General features: G+C 62.8%; 4 protein-coding genes across 16 annotated transcripts in view; 3 read left to right on the top strand and 1 right to left on the bottom strand.

The window, feature by feature from the left end:
• The window catches only part of ABCA2 (ATP binding cassette subfamily A member 2), a 36561-nt gene extending 26094 nt beyond the window's left edge, over nucleotides 1–10467 (top strand). For all 4 annotated transcript variants that reach the window (XM_069771916.1, XM_069771914.1, XM_069771913.1 and 1 more), the window contains 19 exons: nucleotides 225–438; nucleotides 614–719; nucleotides 1076–1187; nucleotides 1605–1665; nucleotides 1922–2096; nucleotides 2182–2297; nucleotides 2564–2711; nucleotides 2949–3072; nucleotides 3920–4052; nucleotides 4229–4346; nucleotides 4492–4670; nucleotides 4990–5131; nucleotides 5472–5606; nucleotides 5841–5944; nucleotides 6164–6256; nucleotides 6549–6651; nucleotides 6811–6948; nucleotides 7213–7419; nucleotides 7681–10467. In XM_069771916.1, the coding sequence (XP_069628017.1) occupies nucleotides 225–438; nucleotides 614–719; nucleotides 1076–1187; nucleotides 1605–1665; nucleotides 1922–2096; nucleotides 2182–2297; nucleotides 2564–2711; nucleotides 2949–3072; nucleotides 3920–4052; nucleotides 4229–4346; nucleotides 4492–4670; nucleotides 4990–5131; nucleotides 5472–5606; nucleotides 5841–5944; nucleotides 6164–6256; nucleotides 6549–6651; nucleotides 6811–6948; nucleotides 7213–7419; nucleotides 7681–7716 (2444 nt within the window). In that variant the 3' untranslated portion in view covers nucleotides 7717–10467. The remainder of the gene's footprint in view (nucleotides 1–224; nucleotides 439–613; nucleotides 720–1075; nucleotides 1188–1604; nucleotides 1666–1921; nucleotides 2097–2181; nucleotides 2298–2563; nucleotides 2712–2948; nucleotides 3073–3919; nucleotides 4053–4228; nucleotides 4347–4491; nucleotides 4671–4989; nucleotides 5132–5471; nucleotides 5607–5840; nucleotides 5945–6163; nucleotides 6257–6548; nucleotides 6652–6810; nucleotides 6949–7212; nucleotides 7420–7680) is intronic.
• Nucleotides 10468–10767: 300 nt separating this feature from the next.
• On the top strand, nucleotides 10768–14412 carry CLIC3 (chloride intracellular channel 3). The gene is made up of 7 exons (XM_069771930.1): nucleotides 10768–10812; nucleotides 10851–10985; nucleotides 11759–11868; nucleotides 12259–12384; nucleotides 12523–12629; nucleotides 12941–13116; nucleotides 13497–14412. The coding sequence occupies exons 2-7, from the start codon at nucleotides 10872–10874 to the stop codon at nucleotides 13656–13658; spliced, it is 795 nt and encodes a 264-aa protein (XP_069628031.1). The 5' UTR covers nucleotides 10768–10812; nucleotides 10851–10871; the 3' UTR covers nucleotides 13659–14412.
• A 298-nt stretch (nucleotides 14413–14710) lies between these two features.
• On the bottom strand, nucleotides 14711–17249 carry PAXX (PAXX non-homologous end joining factor). Of its 8 annotated transcripts, none has more exons than XM_069771923.1 (8): nucleotides 17081–17249; nucleotides 16925–16985; nucleotides 16781–16815; nucleotides 16519–16709; nucleotides 15863–15937; nucleotides 15512–15766; nucleotides 15280–15436; nucleotides 14711–15152 (listed from the first exon to the last, which is right to left on the bottom strand). In XM_069771923.1, exons 1-8 carry the CDS (start codon nucleotides 17176–17178, stop codon nucleotides 15113–15115), a joined length of 912 nt encoding a protein of 303 aa, XP_069628024.1. In that variant the 5' UTR covers nucleotides 17179–17249; the 3' UTR covers nucleotides 14711–15112. The 8 variants fall into 8 exon arrangements, with proteins under 8 accessions (XP_069628024.1, XP_069628025.1, XP_069628022.1 ...); XM_069771924.1 differs by having other exon boundaries at nucleotides 15280–15470; nucleotides 15618–15766; nucleotides 17081–17246; XM_069771921.1 differs by having other exon boundaries at nucleotides 15280–15766; nucleotides 17081–17247.
• TMEM141 (transmembrane protein 141) lies at nucleotides 17169–19069 on the top strand. Of its 3 annotated transcripts, none has more exons than XM_069771933.1 (5): nucleotides 17169–17301; nucleotides 17406–17472; nucleotides 17629–17712; nucleotides 17989–18069; nucleotides 18758–19069. In XM_069771933.1, exons 1-5 carry the CDS (start codon nucleotides 17248–17250, stop codon nucleotides 18835–18837), a joined length of 366 nt encoding a protein of 121 aa, XP_069628034.1. In that variant the 5' UTR covers nucleotides 17169–17247; the 3' UTR covers nucleotides 18838–19069. The 3 variants fall into 3 exon arrangements, with proteins under 3 accessions (XP_069628034.1, XP_069628033.1, XP_069628032.1); XM_069771932.1 differs by having other exon boundaries at nucleotides 17989–18120; XM_069771931.1 differs by having other exon boundaries at nucleotides 17941–18120.
• The last annotated feature ends 405 nt before the right edge of the window (nucleotides 19070–19474 follow it).

Raw genomic sequence — 19474 nt, 5'->3', positions numbered from 1 at the left:
GAGTTTTTCCCCACGTCCATCTCTTGGTCCCTCTTGGTCACCAGGACACAAAAGCCCTCTCACAGACCAGGCTCTGGCCCAGTGGGAGCTGACACCAGTGGGGCAGAGTGCTCCCTCCCTGCCCAGCCAGGACTCCTTAACTGAGCCCCCCACTGCCCCCACATTGTCCCAGGCAGCCTGGGCAGACAGGAGCCTGGCTGTAAGCTGCCCTCTCTGCTCCTCAGAGACCGTGACCTCGGCCCCTGCCCTGCCCCACATCATCCACGAGCCCATCAAGTGCACGTGCTCCATGCAGGGGACCGGCTTCTCCTGCCCCAGCGGTGTGGGGGGCCACCCTCCACAGATGAAGGTGGTGACGGGGGACATCCTGGCAGACATCACAGGGCGCAATGTCTCCGAGTATCTGCTCTACACCTCGGACCGCTTCCGGCTGCACAGGCAAGAGGGAAGGCTGGGAGGGGTGGCCCTGTGCCGTGGAGCAGGGGTGGAGGACTTGGGACTTGGGGACAGCTGCCCAGGGTGCTGATGGGAGCCAGGAGCATACTTGAGCGTGGCCCCGCTCCCGGAGCGGGGGGACAGTGGTCACAGCTTTTGGCGGTGCCTTGTCCCACAGGTATGGGGCACTCACCTTTGGCAACGTCCAGAAATCCATTCCGGCCTCCTTCGGGGCCAGGGCTCCTGCCATGGTGCGCAAGATCGCTGTCCGGAGAACGGCCCAGGTGGGACTGCACTGCACCCCATGGCAGCTGGGAGATGGGTGGGCAGTGGCAGCCATGGCACAGGTGGGGAGAAGCGGGTAGGCGGCACTGCCTGCACGGCAGGGACCCCTTGCCAGCTGCTCTGCAGCAGTGCTCTCCACTGAGGAATCTGGTGAGGCTCTTGCCCCATGGGGCGCTTTGCAGCTTCCCACCCCAGCAGGTCTGGCCCAGCATGGTCAGCAGTGGCCTGCTCTCTCCACAGCTGTGAGCGCAGGAAGCCTGCCCTGTGGCTGTCCCATCCCATCCCTCCCTTCCAGTACATCTGCTATGGGCCCAGCTCTCTTGCCACCTCCCACCACTCTTCTCTGCTCTTCCAGGTCTTCTACAACAACAAGGGCTACCACAGCATGCCCACCTACCTCAACGCTCTCAACAACGCCATTCTGCGAGCCAACTTGCCCAAGAGCAAAGGCAACCCTGCTGCCTATGGTGAGGACCTAGAGGCTTTTAAGGGCAGAAGCACATCAGGAACAGCTTTAGGGTGTGGTCCAACCAGGCTCTAAAGTGCAATGTCCCCCCTTGGAGCAAGCAGGCTAGTGCCTAGTTGAGGCAGGGGGGTCACTCACCTTGTCTGACCTAGGCAGAGCGTGGGCTGGGGCAGAACCTCCTGAGGTGCTGCCTCCTGGCACCTGGACTTGCAGTGTGTCTGAGGATGCTCTCTGCCAGCTGGTGAGGGAGGGCTTGGCCTCGAGGTGCTTGGTTGCTTCAGGCAGCTCAGCTCCTGCCGAGCTGCAGGGAAGAAACCTGTCCTCTCGCTCAGAGCCAGGACCAGACAGGCTGGGGGCAAGATTTTCTGTCCTGAGCCAACTTTCACACTCCCATGTTTCTTCTTGGGCCTTCCTACAGGCATCACGGTCACCAACCACCCCATGAACAAGACAAGCGCCAGCCTGTCCCTGGATTACCTGTAGGTCTGGGGAGTGGGTTTGAGGGAGGATGGCTGTCCTGTGGAAGGGAGGGAGCTCCCCACCGCAGTTTGTAGGGGAATGCTGAGGCTTCTGCCCCGCATGCTGGGGGGGGGGGCACCAGGTGGTGGTGATGTGGGGGTCCCTGTGCTGTGACCTGCCCTGTGCACAATGACTGTCCCACGCTAGCGTGGGTGGCCCTTCCCCAGGCAGCTGAGGGTGACGGGGTCCCTGCTCTCCTCCTTGCTCCCCATGCAGCCTGCAAGGCACAGACGTGGTGATTGCCATCTTCATTATCGTGGCCATGTCCTTCGTGCCAGCGAGCTTCGTGGTGTTCCTGGTGGCTGAAAAGGCCACCAAGGCCAAACACCTGCAGTTTGTGAGCGGCTGCGACCCTGTCATCTACTGGTTGGCCAACTACGTGTGGGACATGGTGAGCAGGGTGCATGGCCCCACCAGCTGAGTTCCCCGGGCCAGGTGGGTGGATGGGCAGTCACACAAATTTCTGTCTTCTCCAGCTGAACTACCTGGTGCCGGCCACGTGCTGCATCATCATCCTGTTTGTGTTTGACCTCCCAGCATACACGTCTCCCACCAACTTCCCCGCTGTCCTCTCCCTCTTCCTGCTCTATGGGTACGTTGCTCAGAGGGGTGGTCATGATGCACTGACAGGTCCCTCCAATGCCCTATCTGCACCGTGGCTATGCAGGCAGGATCTGGCCTCCGGGCTGCCCATCTGGTTGATGTTCTGCAGCTCCCATAGCTGGTGGGCTGTGAAGGCTGGGGTGGGAGAGCCCAGGGAGGATGGGGCTGGAACATGGGTGATCCTAAGGCTTGACAGTTGGTGCTGCCCAGTCCTCCTGCCATGCTGATGTGTGCTCTTGCTGCTCACCTTCCCAGATGGTCCATCACCCCCATCATGTACCCTGCCTCCTTCTGGTTTGAGGTGCCCAGCTCCGCCTACGTGTTCCTCATTGTCATCAACCTCTTCATTGGCATCACAGCTACTGTTGCCACGTTCCTGCTGCAGCTCTTTGAGCATGACAAGGTATGAGATTCACAGCTCTGCCTGGGGCCACCAGGAAAGGAGAAGCTGCCATCAGGTTGTGGGACAGCTCAGTCTGGGAGAGACCTCAGGAGGTCTCTGCTCCAAACTCCTGCTCCCAGCAGGGTCAGCTGTGAGACCTGACCAGGCTGTATCTTGGTGGGGATCCTGATCCTACCATGCACTTGTGGTCCTCAGGGGTGTTTCTGATGGTCATGTCCTCTCTGCCTATCCCCACAGGATCTGAAGGTGGTCAACAGCTACCTGAAGAGCTGCTTTCTTGTATTCCCTAACTACAACCTGGGCCACGGCTTGATGGAGATGGCCTACAATGAGTACATCAACGAATACTATGCCAAGATCGGTATGGCCTCTCATTCCCTCCCTCCCTTGCTCCAGGGCACGTGGGGCTTGGGGGGACTCTATGGTGCTGGCACATCCCCTCTGCCTGCCCTGTGAAGCTTCCCAAGCCCCAGCGCAACCTGGAGCAAAAAGCTAGGGGACGTGAACTAGACTGGGGTGCAGGAAGGGACACAGTTGAGGGTCAGCCGTGGCATGGTGCTGGTGGTGCTGAAAATGGTTCCTTGGGCCATCCTGAATAGCAGCCCCATGGGGAGAGGAGGTTGTGAGCCCTGGCAAGGTTGTGTGTTTCTGCTGCTGTTGCACACTGCCTGTGGTGCAGACACAGTGGAGCTGTGGTGGGCCGTGGTGGAGCCACGGTGGGGCCGTGCTGTGATGTGAGGGATGGGCACTGCAAGGGCTCCTTCCTTCCAGACGTGGTCTCTTGCTTGCAGGGCTGCGCTGCCCAGCCAAAATGAGCCTTTTGCTGCTCACAGCTTAACCTTGGCCTCAGAAAAACCTCTTGCTGCTCTCTGCTTCTCAGGCAGCTTCCATATATAACCCAGGTGCTGCTGGCATCATGAGGGGCAATTTTAGGGCAGGATCTGACAAATCCATCCAATACACACTCTCAGTTGGGTTGATTCATCCTACTGAGGTTGAAAAGTTGCAAGACGATTTCAACGGCACACATGCTGTGAACGGAAAGCCTTGTTGTGACCAGCCCTGGTGCCACCAGCACTAACAGACTGGCAGGGGAGGGGACATGGGAGCAAGACACTGTCATTGTCACAGGCTAGCTCAAGATGTATGACCAGGTTGTCCCCACGGGAAGGTGTCCCCAGCCACTTTCTCCTCTTCCTCTCACTCAGGGCAGTTCGATAAAATGAAATCACCCTTTGAATGGGACATCGTGACACGGGGGCTTGTTGCCATGACAATCGAAGGCTTTGTTGGCTTCTTCATCACCATCATGTGCCAGTACAACTTCTTCCGGAAGCCCCAGTGAGTGTGGTGGGGGAGTGGGGGGCAGGCTAGGCATGGCTTTGCTGTCAGGACCCCTTAGCTCAAGGCTGTCCCTCTGGTGGGGGTGAGCTGGGGAGCTGCCCATCCCCAACAGGGATGCGGGCAGGTGGCTCCCGTACCTGTATTCCCACCCTGTTCTGTGCACTTTCTTGCAGGCGGCTGCCCGTCTCCACCAAACCCATCGAGGATGACATCGATGTGGCCAATGAGCGGCACCGTGTACTGCGCGGTGACGCTGACAACGACATGCTGAAGATTGAAAACCTCACCAAGGTACAGCAGCAGGGTGACAGCGGTGGGGGATGCACCGGGGCTGCAAGGAGACACCTCGGAGCCATCCCATCTGAGGGATGTGGGCTGGGGCTGGGGGTCCAGGTTGCCTTCTGGCAGGCTGAGCCCCCATCCTGTGCCTCACCAGGTGTATAAGTCCCGCAAGATCGGGCGCATCCTGGCTGTAGACCGGCTGTGTGTGGGCGTGCGACCCGGGGAGTGCTTTGGGCTGCTGGGCGTCAATGGTGCAGGCAAGACGACCACCTTCAAGATGCTGACAGGGGACGAGAGCACCACGGGTGGAGAGGCCTTTGTTAACGGACACAGGTCAGGGGGCACAGGTTGGGTGGGAGGTGGGGACTGCCCACCGTCCTGGGGTCGGGATGGGGTCTGCTTGGGGGTCTCTCAGGATGAAGCAGTGTGAGTGTGCCCATGTGGGTCCATGGGACTCTGCAGCCCTGTGTCCTGCTGGGCTGACCATCATCTGGGGGGTGGCAAGTGACACTGGCTCTCGGCCAAGGCTGCCTGTTGTGGGTTACCTGGTAGAAGATGCTCCAGTATAAAGGCGTGTGAAAGGGGAGCGAGCGACAGGGTGCTCCTGAAAAGGGATTCCTTCTCCCCACGGCCCCTCCATCCTCTCCTGCAGCATCCTGAAGGAGCTCCTGCAGGTCCAGCAGAGTTTGGGCTACTGCCCCCAGTTTGATGCACTCTTTGATGAGCTGACAGCCCAGGAGCACCTGGAACTCTACACCCGCCTGCGTGGCATCCCCTGGAAGGACGAGGATCGGGTAGGGCTCTGGGTGTGTAATTGCTAGTGCCCATGGGCTGGTGCTGTGCTATGGGGATGACATCTCGCCAGGCACCAGCGGGCACCCAAGCCAGTGCTACTACCCTCATGGCAGTGCTGCCCTGGTGCTATGCCTGCATGGGGTGCTGGGGCCAGGCACATGCGCTCGCAGGCCCCACCAATGGCTCATGGCCGTGCCAGGGGCTGCCACAGGGCTCCCCTGACTCGCAGCATTGCTTGTGGTCCCCTTGGCAGCTGGCCAATGCTGCGGAGCCCAACTGCTTGCCCACTGCCAGCCCTGTGGCCTTGGCAGGATGACCACAGCTCCCCATGCCTTGCAGGTGGTCAAGTGGGCACTGAAGAAGCTGGAGCTGACCAAGTATGCTGACAAGCCTGCCAGTACCTACAGCGGAGGCAACAAGAGGAAGCTGTCCACAGCCATCGCACTGATCGGATACCCAGCCTTCATCTTCCTGGTGCGGCCTGGGCTTCAGCACCCTGCCCATGGGGTCCTCCTCCCACCCACCATGTCCCTGGGGCTGGCGCTAGGCTAGGGTGGAGAAATGACCCTGGGTGTGAGCTGCCTGTCCTGGGCTCCGCCATGAGTGTCCTGGGGTGTGGGATGGTGTCCTGAGCTGGGCTCAGGACAGGAAGGGGTGGCAGGGTTCCCCCAGGGGCTGGCATGTCTGAGGGTGCTGTCCATCCCACAGGATGAGCCCACCACAGGGATGGACCCCAAGGCACGGCGCTTCCTCTGGAACCTCATCCTGGATGTCATCAAAACGGGTCGCTCTGTGGTCCTCACATCCCACAGGTCTGGAGGGGCTCTTTGGATGCCAGGGGATGGTGTCTGGCAGGGGTATGGGGAGCAGAGGGAACCCTGGACACCCTCTGTTGCCTTCTCCCATCCCTGGTGGTGGGGCCACAGCACCTGGGTGATGGCCTGGGTAGCCTGGCTCCCTGCCTGCCCCAGCCACAGCCCCTGGCACTGTCCCCCCATGGCACCCTGCTGAAGCCTGCCCTGTTTTCCCAGCATGGAGGAGTGCGAGGCACTGTGTACCCGACTGGCCATCATGGTGAACGGGCGGCTCAAGTGTCTCGGCAGCATCCAGCACCTGAAGAACCGGTAAGAGCCCGTTGGTGGGTCCAGCACCCTGTGTGTGCTGTGGGGTGGGAGGGGGCTGGGCCCCCATGGCAGGGTGATGGTGAGGCACCTGCGGCAACATCTCAGCCCTTTGTGTGGGTGCTGCTTTGGAGGGTGGGCAGGGTTTGGGCTCGCTTGACCATCCTGGCACCGTCACTGTCCTGGTGGGTGCAGTGGCTGCTGGAGAGCATCGTCCTCTTCCATGGGGTCAGTCCTTCCTCGCAGAGATACAGGTGGGGGCCATGTCCTCACAGGGTCCCTTGTCCCCGCACAGGTTCGGAGATGGCTACATGATCACGGTGCGCACCAAGTCGAGCCTCAACGTCAAGGAGGTGGTGAGGTTCTTCAACCGCAACTTCCCCGAGGCCGTCCTCAAGGTGAGCTCCCTGCAGTGGCAGTGCTGTCCCCTGCTACCCCCCGCCTCGGGGTGCAAGCAGCCTTCATTCCCCAAGGGACACCTCTGCAGGACCCCCCGCAGGGTGACAGGTGAATGCCTGGGAGTGAGGGCTTGGGTGTCACCTCTGTGTCCCCTGCAGGAGCGGCACCACACCAAGGCCCAGTACCAGCTGAAGTCGGACCAGATCTCGCTGGCGCAGGTCTTCAGCAAGATGGAGCAGGTGGTGGACGTCCTGGGCATTGAAGACTACTCTGTCAGCCAAACCACGCTGGACAATGTGAGACTGGGGACAGCATGGGTGGCTGGATGCTTGTCCCCAGGGAGGGTGGCTGTGCCTGGTGGGGGTGGCTGTGCCAAAGTGCCTGGCAGAAGCCACCTTTGGGATGGGAGGTAGAGCTAGGTGGGGGGCACAGTGGCAGCCACAGCCCAGTGGGATGCACTGGGGCCCATCTCCAGCAGCACAGATGGCAGGTGAGAGGTGACCAGGGGGTGGAGGTGCAGGCCCACAGGCCCTCACAGCCTCCTGCCCCTTCCCCTCCAGGTGTTTGTGAATTTTGCCAAGAAGCAAAGTGACAACCTGGAGCAGCAGGAGACGAGCCCCAGCTGCGCCTTGCAGTCACCCCTGGAGCGTGTGCTGAGCCTGCTGCGCCCCAGGGCTGCCCCTACAGAGCTGCGGGCTCTCGTGGTGGAGGAGCAGGAGGACCTGGAGACTGATGATGAAGGCCTCATCAGCTTTGAGGAGGAGAGGGTGAGAGTTTGTCCCCAGATCTGGGTGTCCCTGGTCCCAGCTGTGTCCTTGCCACAGGGCACTGGGGCTGGGTTCTGTGGCACTAGGTCTCGTCCAGAGAAGGGGACACGGTGGGACCAGGGGTGGACCAGAGAGGGCTCTCTGGGAGGGGTGGCTGCTCCCTGCCCAGGCCGGATCCTGGCCCCAGCAGCACTGGGTGTGCTGGGCAGAGCGGGCAGCCCCTGCCTAGCCCCTGAGCCCTGCCTGTCTCTGTGCCCACAGGCTCAGCTCTCATTCAACACGGACACCCTGTGCTGAGACCCCCCAGGGGCAGCCACATCCCCTGGCTGTGAAGCCACCGAACCCTTTTGGCCTCTCCCCTCCCTTTGCCCATCAAGCGGAGCTGGTGCGGCTGCAGGCGTGTGCCAGGGAGGACACAGCGGGTGCGGCACTGGCCTGGGCAGACCTCACAAGCCATCGCCCACCAGGTGGCCTTTGTCCCTTTCAGCTTCAGGGCAGCGTCACTGCATGGTGCCAGGGGCTACAACTGTCCCCAGCTGGCTCACCCAGCCAGTGCGTGCCAACGGACAGAGACTGTGAAGAGAAGGACACGGCTTGGTGCCAGTGCGGCTGGCCCTGCACATTTTGTGGCAGGGACAAGGCCTGTGAGCGGTGCCTTTGGTTGGACACCCATGTTTCACCCACCCTGGGGACCCCTGGCCACAGGGACACTCCCACCCCCACCACCATCCAGGCATTGGCACCACCCCAGCCTGGCTCTGGCAGGGCAGGAGGATGGGCATCTGCTTTCGCCTTGTTTCCATCACCCCTGGCTTAGCATTTGCCCTTGGCAGCGTGGGAAGCTCAGGATCCGGCGCCATGGGGGCAGGAGCTCTGGTGCTTCACCCACGATTGATTTCTGTCACGACAGGATGTCACCGGCAACCTCCAGCCTGCCTGAGCCAGGGAACCTCAGCCCTGCTGGTGCGTCCTCCCTGCCCACACTGCTGCCAGCTGAGGGGTCCAGCTGCCCTGGCCCTGCCTAGCCTTGCGACGTGTGCACTGGGCACTTGGCACTGCCCCTGGGGCTGGGCAGTGGCACCCCTGCAGAGAGGGACACGTGGTGGGGCAGAGGGGTATTTCACAGGGTATTTCACATGCTGGCACCAGCTGTTTCTCCCCTCTGCCCCCACCACGTTCCTCCTCCCAGAGCCCCTCACCCTGCCTCCTGCCTGCCCTCACTTCCCCACCACAGGGCATCGCTGCGGCTGTGCCACCTTTCCACTGTGTCCCCCTCTTCTTCCCCCTTGCCCTGGCATTCATCGCTCAGCATCTGCCCCTGTACAGGAGCCACCTGCACTGGTTTCTTATTGTTGGGTCAGTGGTGGTACTGGGAGAGGGGTTGCTGTGCCCCAGGATGCCTTTTGAAGCTGGGAGTGGGGTGGCTTTGAGGTACGAGGACAAGACAACCCAGCTGGGTGCTGGTGCAACCGGACAGTGGTGTCTGGGGTGGTGGAAAGGGGAAGGATGGACTGTGGCAGTGGGGCTGGCATCATCACCTAGAACTGGCAGTGTCACCAGGGCTGGCTGCGGGCACCCCCTTGGCCAGCAGTGTCCCTCCTTTCTGCAGAGGGTCCTGCTGCCTTGTCACCCATGGGGGCTGTGCCCAGCACCCACAGCCCAGCAGCACTCCCCAGCGCACAGCTCCCCAGCAACCCACAGTGGTGCCCAGAGGCAGGGTGGTGGCAGGGCCCATGATGTTGACCCCAGCCACCCACCCCGTAGGTGCCCCAGACTTTTACAGCACCCCAGGGTGGCCATGCACAGTCCCCCCTCCTTCCTAGGGAGCACCTAGGGCCAAGCTGCCCGTGTGTGTCCCCACTGCCCTTTCTGCCTCCCTCGCACAGGCTCGGCTGGCGGCCCTGGGCTGGCTCCAGCCCACCGGCAAGCAGGCAGCACTGGGCACCCTAGCTCACTGCCATGGGACAGCACACCATGGGGGGAGGTGGATTGGGGCCAGCCCTGGCCCCACTCAAGGGCACAGAAGCAGGGGCACACCCAGGTGGCAGCTGACTGCTGTCCCTGTGGGCCCTGATCTTGCCAGTCCTGTATGCCACCTGCTATAGATTGTGATAAAATATACAGTATTTTCAATAGGGGAAAAATGGGGGGGGGAGATAAGCTCTATTTTCAGATTTTTCAGACCATATTTTTTTTAATGGCATACTGGAAACTGGCTGGTCCTGTGTGGGCTGGATGGCATGGGTGGGCAGGCCCTCAATTGGGGTGTCCCCTGCTCCACTGCTGGGCCCACTCTGCCTTCCTGGGTGAGAACTGGGGGATGAGCCAGCTTGGGGTTAGCCCTGTGCCACCAGGGAGAGAGGGGATGGTGTCACTTTTGGGTCCTCAGATGTGACCTCAGTGGTGGCACCCGAGGGTGGGCATGGTGTCCTGCTCTGTGCTCTGGCCAGGGCTTTGTCCTTGCATTGTGCCCACCCAGCTGCCCTGCCCCTCAGGGCTGCAGGAGGGCACCAGCACCCTGGGCACAGAGCCTGCAACCCCCCCACCCCAGCCCTCCCACCCGCAGAGCTGCCGCCACCCACTGCTGTGCCACTGTCCCCATGCCTGGTCCCCATGCCCCTTGGCTTTCAGTAGTCAATGGAGATGCTTTTGTGCTCCCAGGGCATGCTTGCCAGCACAGCCTGGGTGGCTGCGGTGGCCGCCCTGCCCTGAGCTCGGGGTTGCCCAGGCACAAACACTGCTGGGGGCACCCTGAGGGTGGCAAGCAGGGTGGAAACGGGAGGGCGTTGCCCCCAGGCAGGGGTGGCTGCTGCCTTAACACCATTCGCTTTGTTGAGTTTGGCCCCACTTCCTGCCTCGCCTCCCTCTGCACGTCCTTGGCCACCAGCCACGGGCACAGTGTCAGTGCCACGCACGTCCCCAGGCACAGGGCACCCCAAGGGGTGGGGGGGGATGCCTTGGAGGAGCCTGTACATTGCTAGCAAAAGAAAAAAGAAAAAGATGAAATGTGAAAATAATGATGGTTTTAAATAAAAAATAATAACTGGAGCCAGCAAGGCTGCATGGTTACTGGTGGGCAGGAGTGCCAGGGCTGGGTGCCCAGGGAGGGACTGGGCTGGGCAAGTGGTGAGGAGGGCATTCATACTGCCCTGGGATGGGGGTGCAAGAGCCTGCTATGGGCAAAGGGAGCTGGGCACAACACAGGCCTGTGCCCAGCACTTGGCATCTTCCAGGGTGGGTGGCGGGGCTGGCTGGGGGCATGAAGCCCTGCAGGGCACAGGCAGAGCAGGCAGGGTGCCCAGGCAGGAGCTGCTGTAGCTGGCGATGCCGTGAGCCGCTGTGGCTGGCCTCAGGCTGGCAGCAGCAGCGGTGGCTGGGGCCCCATGGCAGGGCGTCCCCGGTTGCGCGGTGGGGCCAGGCATGGGTGGGAGCGGGTGCACCCCGGGGGAGGAATGTGGGCTGGGAGGGGCCGTGCTCCAGCACCCACGCTCACACCACAGCCACCATTCAGCCAGCAGCCACCACCCAGCATGGCCGAGAAACCCGAAATCCAGCTCTTCGTCAAGGTGAGAGGGGTCACAGGGGCCTGGGGTGCCCTGGGCTGGCATGGCCCGGCCACCCCTGCCCACTGCAGTGCGCAGATGTGGGGCCCTGGGCAGGCAGTGGGCAGCTCGGGGCTCATTTCCGTGGCACGGCATGCTGCTGCCTGCCCCGTGGGCATGGGGGGCTGTGGGTGTTCAGCATGGGGTGTTGGACTGGGATGCGTCCCCCAAAACTGGGCCCCCTGCCCAGCAGCCTAGCCACCACAGCATCTGCCTGCACCTGCTGGGCCCTTCCCAGCCACTACCTGGCCAGGGCAGTTTGTCCGGCTACACAGGGCAGGACAGGGCCCACCTGGGATCACACCTGGGGGTGACAGGGCCACCAGCATCACCATCCTGCTGCTCTGGGCTGTCCCCTGGCACAGCCATACCCGGTGCCACCACGGTTGCTGGCCCCAGCCCCCTTGGCATTGCGGGGCTGGGGTAGCCTGGGGCCCCCTGCTCTTCCAGGGGTGCCAGGGCCAGCACCCGCTGTGCCACGCAGGCTGCTCTGGGGTGGGGTGCAGAGGCCCCAGGAGCAGGCAGGGGCCAGGGGCTGGCACCCTGCCGAGCATAGCTGGTGCCATGGACTGCCAGCACTGCTCTCCAGCCTGCAGCCAGCCTGGGCTTGGCTGGGGTGGGTGGCATGTGGCTTGCCACCCTCCCTCTGCACCCACTGGAGCTGCCTGGCCAGCGCTGCCCCTGCTGCGGCTGTGCTGGGGCGAAGGGGCAGCTGAGCTCTCCCTCTCTGCCTGCAGGCAAGCGAGGACGGGGAGAGCATGGGTCACTGCCCCTTCTGCCAGCGGCTTTTCATGGTGCTACTGCTCAAAGGGGTGCCCTTCACCCTCACCACTGTGGATGTGAAGAGGTGAGTCATGCCCCCCCACTCACCATGGGGGTTGCCAGCTAAGGGGTCAGGGCCATGGGCTGGGTGGGACAGCCTTGCCCTGGCACACTGATGGAGGAGGTGGTAGGTCCCAAACCCCTTGTGAAGGGACATGGAGGGTGGGTGCTGTGGGACGCATAGAACCTGTTGTACCCCACTCCAGCTGCCCACTGCTGCCTGAGGGAGGTCAGTAGGCATTTCCCAGGACAGAGCTGCCATGGGCACACAGTGAGGCAAGAGTAGCCTGGGGGCACCACCTCAACCCTTTGCACAGGACACACCTGTGCATACAAACACACACACACAAGCGTGCGGTGCCCTGCAGAGCCCTGGGCACTGCCAGGTGTCAGCATCCATCCCCATCTCCTGCAGGGCACTGGACGTGCTGAAGGACTTCGCACCGGGTGCCCAGCTGCCTGTTTTGCTCTACAATGGCGAGCCCAAGACTGACACCATCACCATTGAGGACTTCCTGGAGGACAAGCTGGGCCCCCCCATGTCAGTCTCCGGCGCTGCCCTGAGAGGGGGCAAGGGGCCAAAGAGGGGCAGGACAGGCTGAGAGAGGGGAGGCGGGCAGGCAGCACATGAGCCTGCTGGCCCCTGCCTCTTTCCTCAGCTGTGCCTGTGTCCCTGCAGGTTCCCCAGCCTGGTCCCACGGTACAAGGAGTCCAGCCTGGCTGGGAATGACATCTTTCACAAGTTCTCCACCTTCATCAAGAACCCGGTGCCTGCCCAGGACGAGGGTGAGGAGCTGGGTGGGGGGATACCACCCTGAAGCCCAGTCAGGTCACCCTGAGCCTTTCCAGCCCTCCCCTGCCCCAGGCCACAGCTGGGTCTCTCCAGGCACTGCCCCTCCCCACACAGCTCAGCATGGCCATGCCAGGGTCCTCTTGGGAGGGCAGGGGTAAATGCCATCCTGGGCAAGGTGGGAAGAGCATGGGCAGGCATTGCCTGGGCACAGGGGTGGGCTGGCAGGAGGCCATGGCAGAGCTGTAGGGCCCCGTGCCCCAGCCGGGCCATGCCCTGAGCAGTGGCACTGCTGCCCTCCCCGCAGTGCTGCAGCGGAGCCTGCTGCGGGCCCTGCTGAAGCTGGACGAGTACCTGAGTGCCCCCCTGGAGTATGAGCTGGCCCACAACCCCCACCTCCGAGCCTCCCAGCGCCGCTTCCTTGATGGGGACCAGCTCACGTTAGCCGACTGCAACCTCCTGCCCAAGCTCAACATCGTTCAGGCGAGTGTGGGCACCCTGATGCTGTGCCCTTCTCTCCCTGGCTTCTCGATGTCACGGGCCCCATGCTCTCACCTCCCCCTCGGTGTCTGCAGCAACCCCCTGCTCCTTTGCCAACCCCTGTATCATCCCGGTGTCCCCCTGGCACCCCCCTCCCCATGACCCCTGCCTGCATGCTGCCTTCCCACAGATCTCAATCCCCTCCACATCCCCTGCCAGGTACCGCCCCTCGTCTCGTGCAATGCCAGGGATGTCCCCTGGTCCCCTGCCACCCTTCCTGGCTGACTCCTGCCTGTGAATACCAGCCCCTGGCCACGGGGCCCTTCTTGGCACACCACAGGCACACAGGGCTGGGCAAGGGCTCACCCTGTTTCCGCCTGCAGGTTGTGTGCCAGCATTACCGCCGCTTTGGGATCCCAAAGGACCTGCGGGGCGTGTGGCGCTACCTCAACAGTGCCAGTGAAACTAAGGAGTTCAAATACACCTGCCCCAACAGTGAGGAGATTGTACAAGCCTATCGCTCCGTGGTCCGGTTGCTGCAGTGAGCCGGGCATGCACCCAGGCGGGTGCAGGGCCAGGGTCGGGCAGCAGGCCAGCATCTGCCCCAGTCCTGCCACGACCACCAGTCCTGCCTGCACGCACTCAGGAGGGCAGAGAGCATGAGCTGTGCCACTCGCACTCAAATTCCCTCAGCTGGCACCCCTGCCCAAGGTGCCGGCAGCAATCTGCATCACGCCAAGCCCGGAAATGCATTCTCAGCTCTTGCGCCACTCTCCCTGCTCGGCCAGGAACCCCTCAACCTGCCCTGCAGTCCCTCAAGCATCAGGAGGGGTGCAAAGTGCCCACAGCCATGGGCACCATCTATACCAAAGCTGGGCAATGCTGAGGGCAAGGGAAGGAGCTGGGGAGGAAAAGCTGCCCAGAGCAGAGGGCTGTGGGGTACAGACAGGGCAGCGCACTGCCGTGGGCATCCCTGCAGCCTCCTCTGGAGTGACCCGAGGCAGGGCTGTGCCAGGACAGCAGGCACCGCAGGATGCCCCGGAGGAGGTGCACTGGGTGAGGGGAACTGGCAGCCATGGCAGAGCCCTGGGAACAGAGCTGGGGGGATGGTGCGGGTGGTGGACATGGCCCAGCCCCTATCACCCTGAGTGAGGGGAGTGGAGGGCACTGTCCCCCCAGAACCTCCTGTTAGGAAGCTCTCAGGAGCAGATTTGGGAGAGGGATGGGGGTGAAGTGGGGCAAGTCCAAGCCACATATCAGAGCTCCCAGAAATCAATAAAGGCTTTGCAAGTGAGACAAGCGTGAGTCTGGAGTGACCAGCCCCAGCAGCTCTCCACCATCGCAGGACTTTGCACCGGCCTCCCAGTCCTCTCCCAGTGCCTAGGCAAAGGCTGGGCTCATTCTCCCAGTTCTCCAGGGGGCTGGGGAGGCTCTAACCACTCACCTACCAGCCCACTGGCACAAAGCTGGCAGGAAAGTGAATTCCTCTGAGCCCCTGACACTCCAGGTTCAGCTGAAATTGGCCACAGGGTTCCTGAGCAAGGGAAAGGCAGAATGGACTGACACATCTGCGTTGTCCCAGTCCCCAGAGACCAGCTGGCTAAAACCACCTTTACTAGCAATCAGTTAAGTACAGGCAATCTTTTTGTTACATAGCGATATAAAAGTTCTTTAAAAACCCTACCAATTCATGGCAAGCAAGGTAGAGAGGTGGCCCCTACCAGCAGGGAAGAGCTGCAGGTAAAAAAGCCACAACTTCTGTCACCCCTACCCCATCTGTCCCCGCCAAAGGCCCTGCCACTGCACCAGCTGAGGATCTGCTGCCTGCTCAGGCCTGCCAGGTGCTGGCTCTAGCCCTCTGGGTCCTGCTTGCCCCGTCCGCCTCCCTGGGTGCAAGGGGCTCAGCAGGCCCAGGGTGCAGCGAAACCTCCTCCACCAGCCACACACGCGGCTGACAAGGCTCCGGTAGGACTGTCATCAGGGGACGGGACAGCACAGGTCAGGAGTCCTCAAAATCCACTCCAGATGGTGCCCTCTTGCTAGAAGGAGATGGAGGGAGCATCACAGCCCAAAGCCCCACATCTTGCTCCCATGCAACTACAGAGCAGAATCCACAAGATCTCCGTGCAGCCCAGCCACAGCACTAGGCCTGGGAGCAGCACTTACCTTTTGAAGCCAGGGTTAATGAGAGACTCTCCTGGGATCTTCCTCTTGGCTGACAAAGCTGAGCCAGCACCCCTGTTCTTCCTGGGGCTGGGGTCTGCCTCGGTCAGGGACAGGCAGGACAGGGATTGCAAAAGGTCAGCTAGTTGCTTTGGCAGTCCTGCAAGCCCAGGGTGAGCCTCCAGCAGCCCAGCCTGGCAGGCCCAACATCGTGGTGGGTGAGGAAGGGCCAAACCTGGTCTCCTCTCCCAAAGGAGGAGGGAGCCATGGACCTGCCACGGTCCCTGGTCTGGAAGAGCAGCGAAGCCTGACCTCCTCCTGGAAGCTAGCAAGCAACCTGCCTGATGATGCCCAGCATGTGACCTGAGCAGAGTGCATCCCAGACACCCCGAGAGCCACCGCGCTGAGCCCTGGCCCCTTCTGTGCTGGGAAGGGCACCAGAAGAGTGGGGCGGCTGACAGCAGCCACAGCTGAGGGGACTCAGAGTGTCCTGGAGAGCACATGGACACAGGACCAGCAGCCTCCTGGGGAAAAGAAGGCAAACAAGCAGTGGGAAGAGGGGATGTGCCCCCTGGCAACTGCCTACCTGGTAGGAAGAGCTGCTGGCTCCAGGCAGCGTTCTTCTCAGGGCTGCAGGAAGACGCCAGTGTCTCCACCACTGCTGAGACAGGAACCAGAGCCAGAGCTTGTGACAACACACCCCAATGTGGCATGCAGCACCCCAAGCCTCCCCAGCAAGCTCCCTCCCCTCCACAGCCAAACTGAGCCACATTCTTCTCCCAGCACTCCCACCCAGGCTGCTGCCACCCCAGGATCTTCCTAGACCCCTAAACCAGAAACCTCTGTAAGGCGACTCCCCCACACAGAGATGATGGTGTGGTGCTAGCCATGGGGACAAGGTTGTGTTTCTGCACAGAGACACAACACTGCGTCCTCTGGTCCCACGCTGGATCTCTTCTGCCCGAGGTGGCCACGTGCAGACCCTGGCCAGCTTTGGGAACTGGCCAGCGTATACAGGAAAAATAAGGCAGCACCCCTGCTGTCCAGCTCTCCTGGCCAGTCCACCCAGAACCAGTGAGGAGAAACCACCTGGGGCGAGGCCAGGGTGGCACAGCCTTCTCCTGTTGCTGGCCGAGCTGGACCACCTGGGGCACTTTTGGGGGGGGGACACAATACCACAGAGGTGGCAGGGAGCTGCCCATCCTCCTCCCGCCTTTACCCCCTTCCAAAACCCCCACAGACCTTCCAGGCGTCTCTCCAGGCTTTCCACATGCTCCGCCATGCCAAACACCAGCGCCTGGAGCTGGCTCCTCGCCTCGATGACAGGCAGCTTGAAGAGATCCAGGGCCGAGCACTGGGCCTCGTCCCGCGGCTGCAGTGTGGCCTTCCCCTCACCCAGGCTCAGCGATGCGGCCCGCCGCCCCAAGGCCTCCCTGTGCAGGTGAGGCCGGGGTGAGTGGGGCCCTCGACAGAGAGGCCGGGTCCCCGCAGCTGCGGCACCCACCTGAGCTTCGTGGCGTGCTCCTCTGGCCGGCACCGCTGCGGAGGAGAGGGGGCACGTCTCGACACGGCCTTCCCCGGCCCCCGGCCCGGGCCCCACAGCCGCCCAGCCCCGGGCCTTTCCCGCTGCCCCATCCCCGCTACCTACGCAGCCGAGCGGCGGGCGGACGCCGAGCTCCCCGGCCCAGACCTCCAGCGCGTCGGTCACACTGCGGGAGGCAGCAGCTCAGGCCGTGCCGGGGCCGCTCGGCCTCAGCCCCGGCCCCGGCCTCAGCCCCGGCCCCGGCCCCGGCCCCGCACTCACTAGACGGTGTCGCCGGGGCCGGGGCCGGGGCGGCAGTAGCAGAGGTACCGGCCCGGCCCGGCCTGCAGCAGGTGGAAGGGCCCGGCCGGCTCCGCCATGGCGGCAGCGCCGGAAGGGGCGGGCGACGCCTGCGGGCCCTCCCCGGCACTAGGGCAGCCAGCCCCGCCATGGTCAACCTGGGGCTGCGGCGGGTGGAGGACAGCGTAGCCGCCAAGCACCCGGTGCGGCCTGCCGGGGCCGGGGGCGCTGGGGCGGGCGGGAGGGGGCTGGGGGCGGGCGCCGGGGGGGGCGGAGCCGGTGCCCCGCGCTGAGTGTGCCTCCGCAGGCGCTGCAGCAGTACGCGGCCTGCCAGTCCCACGCCTTCATGAAGGGCATCGGTGCCTTCCTGGCAGGTACGGCCTGGCCCAGCTCTCCCCATGCCCCCCCAGCTCTCCCCGTGCCCCCCCCGACTCCCCCCGGCCGCTCCCCGGGGGCCGCGGGCAGCGGGAGGCGGGTGGCCCGGGCGGGGCCGTGGCCGGTAACGGCGCCCGGCCCCCGGGTTTCGGCAGGCAGCGGAGCCGCCTTCGCCGTGCAGAAGCTAGTGAACAAGAAGCTGCCGTATAGCCTGCAGTGGAGCCTGCTGCTGGCCGGGGGTGAGCGTCCTGCCCGGCCCTGCCCGCGCCCAGGCAAGGCGGCGGGACCCCGCTCTGAGCGGGGCCGTGCCGCGGGCAGAAGGGCTGTTCGTCCTCGGCCTGGGGGATTTTCTCCCCTGGCTCCTGTCACGGCCCTACACCTCACGGCCCTGGGGGGGTTGGGGACGGCTCGAAGGCAGCTGCAGCAGCTCATACGCTGGCAGGTGCTTTGCCCACCGGTGCCCTTAGCAAATGCCTTTGCTGCTGGCGCTGTCGGGAGCATCTTGGTCTCTTCAGCTGCAGGGTCCCTCACCAGCTACGTGGTAACCCGAGCCGAGACGCGGAAATGCGCCGACTTCTGGATTTACCTGGAGACAGGCAAGTCCCCACAGGAGCTTGCCGTGGCTGGTAGGGTGTCTCAGCCTGCAGGTATGTTCACATCTCTCCCTGCTGCTTTCCCTGGGCTTGTCATGCCTGTTTCTTCCCTGCTGCGACAATTTGCTGCTCCTGACTCATAATTAAGGTGGTGACTGTTTGTGTCATTGCCAAAATCCTCATAGAAGTCCTACAGTGGCACCCCGCAGCCGAGGGATAGGAGCAGGCACCTGGGGTGGCAGCAGTGCTAGGGTGGCTGGAGCACCCTGCCTGGTCTCATGGCTCCCATGTCCCTCGTGCCCCAGCCCCATCACCTGCACTGCAGGTACCTGAGCAGGGCTGGCAGTGTGGGGTGGGAGCACTTGCTTCTGCCTGCTGCCCTGCCTGCTTTTGTGGATTCACAAGAGCCTGCGTGAAGGGCTTGCTTGCTGGAAGAAGAAGAAGAGGGTAGGGGATGGAGGGAGGCAGTAAACCACTCCACACCCCAGTTGCTCCATGCAGTGGGCAGAGCTGGAGTGGACGATTCCTGCAGCTGCTAGCTGCTTTCTCCCACTGGTACACTGAGCTCCCAAAGCTGGGACTAGCTGAAGGGGGTTTAAACACTTCACCAGGGCTCTGTGGTTCTCTGCCTGCCCCTGGCAAACACTCAGGGATAGTCAGGGATCCAGGGAGCTTGTTCTTTCTGTTGCAGAAAATCTGCCCAGTCCAGAGGACAGAGAGAGCATGGCACCACTGGTGAGAAGGAACAAGTACGGGGACGTTGTGGAGTAGCTAGGAGAGCACAGCACGCCATGCACGTGTGCTGCTTCACCCCTTCCTGCCTGCCAAGCCTGCCTGCACCTGTGCTGCCTGAGAGACTGGTGGGCTCTGTGGCACTGCCCAGGAATTCAGATGAGTCGATCCAGTGAGAGTGTGGTGCAGGCACCATAGGGATTGCTGCCTCCCAGGTGACCTCTGAACATCGCACATGGGGGTACAATAAAAGTCAAGAGCTTAAAGTGCACATTGTGGATGAAGCAAAGGCTGGCGGTGGGACAGGAAGAGCTGGGGTGCAGGTGATAAATGTCACCCTGAGGCAGCCCCTGCAGTAAACATTGGAGCAGAGAGCGCTGGTCCCTCTGAGGCCATAGCGCTTGCAATCCAACAGCACAGGGCTGTGAAATGATGACAGGCACGGATGGGTCTGGCCTAAGCAGTGAGAGGGCAGAGCTGTTGCCGTGTGCTCTCTGTTTCTTGAGCCTAGCTGGTCACAACATCCCCGCCCCTGTAGGAGCAAAGCTTTTCTCTCCTGCCTGAATGGAGCTGAGCTGAGCCCTGCAGCTGCATGGCCTCTGGGGGTGTTCTTTCTGCCCCCACAAAGGGGGTGCACATGTGCCTAGAGCCCCTCTGTGTGGTGCCTGCCTTGCTC

This window comes from Haliaeetus albicilla, chromosome 26 (assembly GCF_947461875.1).
Source record: "Haliaeetus albicilla chromosome 26, bHalAlb1.1, whole genome shotgun sequence".
Lineage (NCBI taxonomy): Eukaryota > Metazoa > Chordata > Aves > Accipitriformes > Accipitridae > Haliaeetus > Haliaeetus albicilla.
This window is presented reverse-complemented; position numbering and strand designations above follow the sequence as displayed.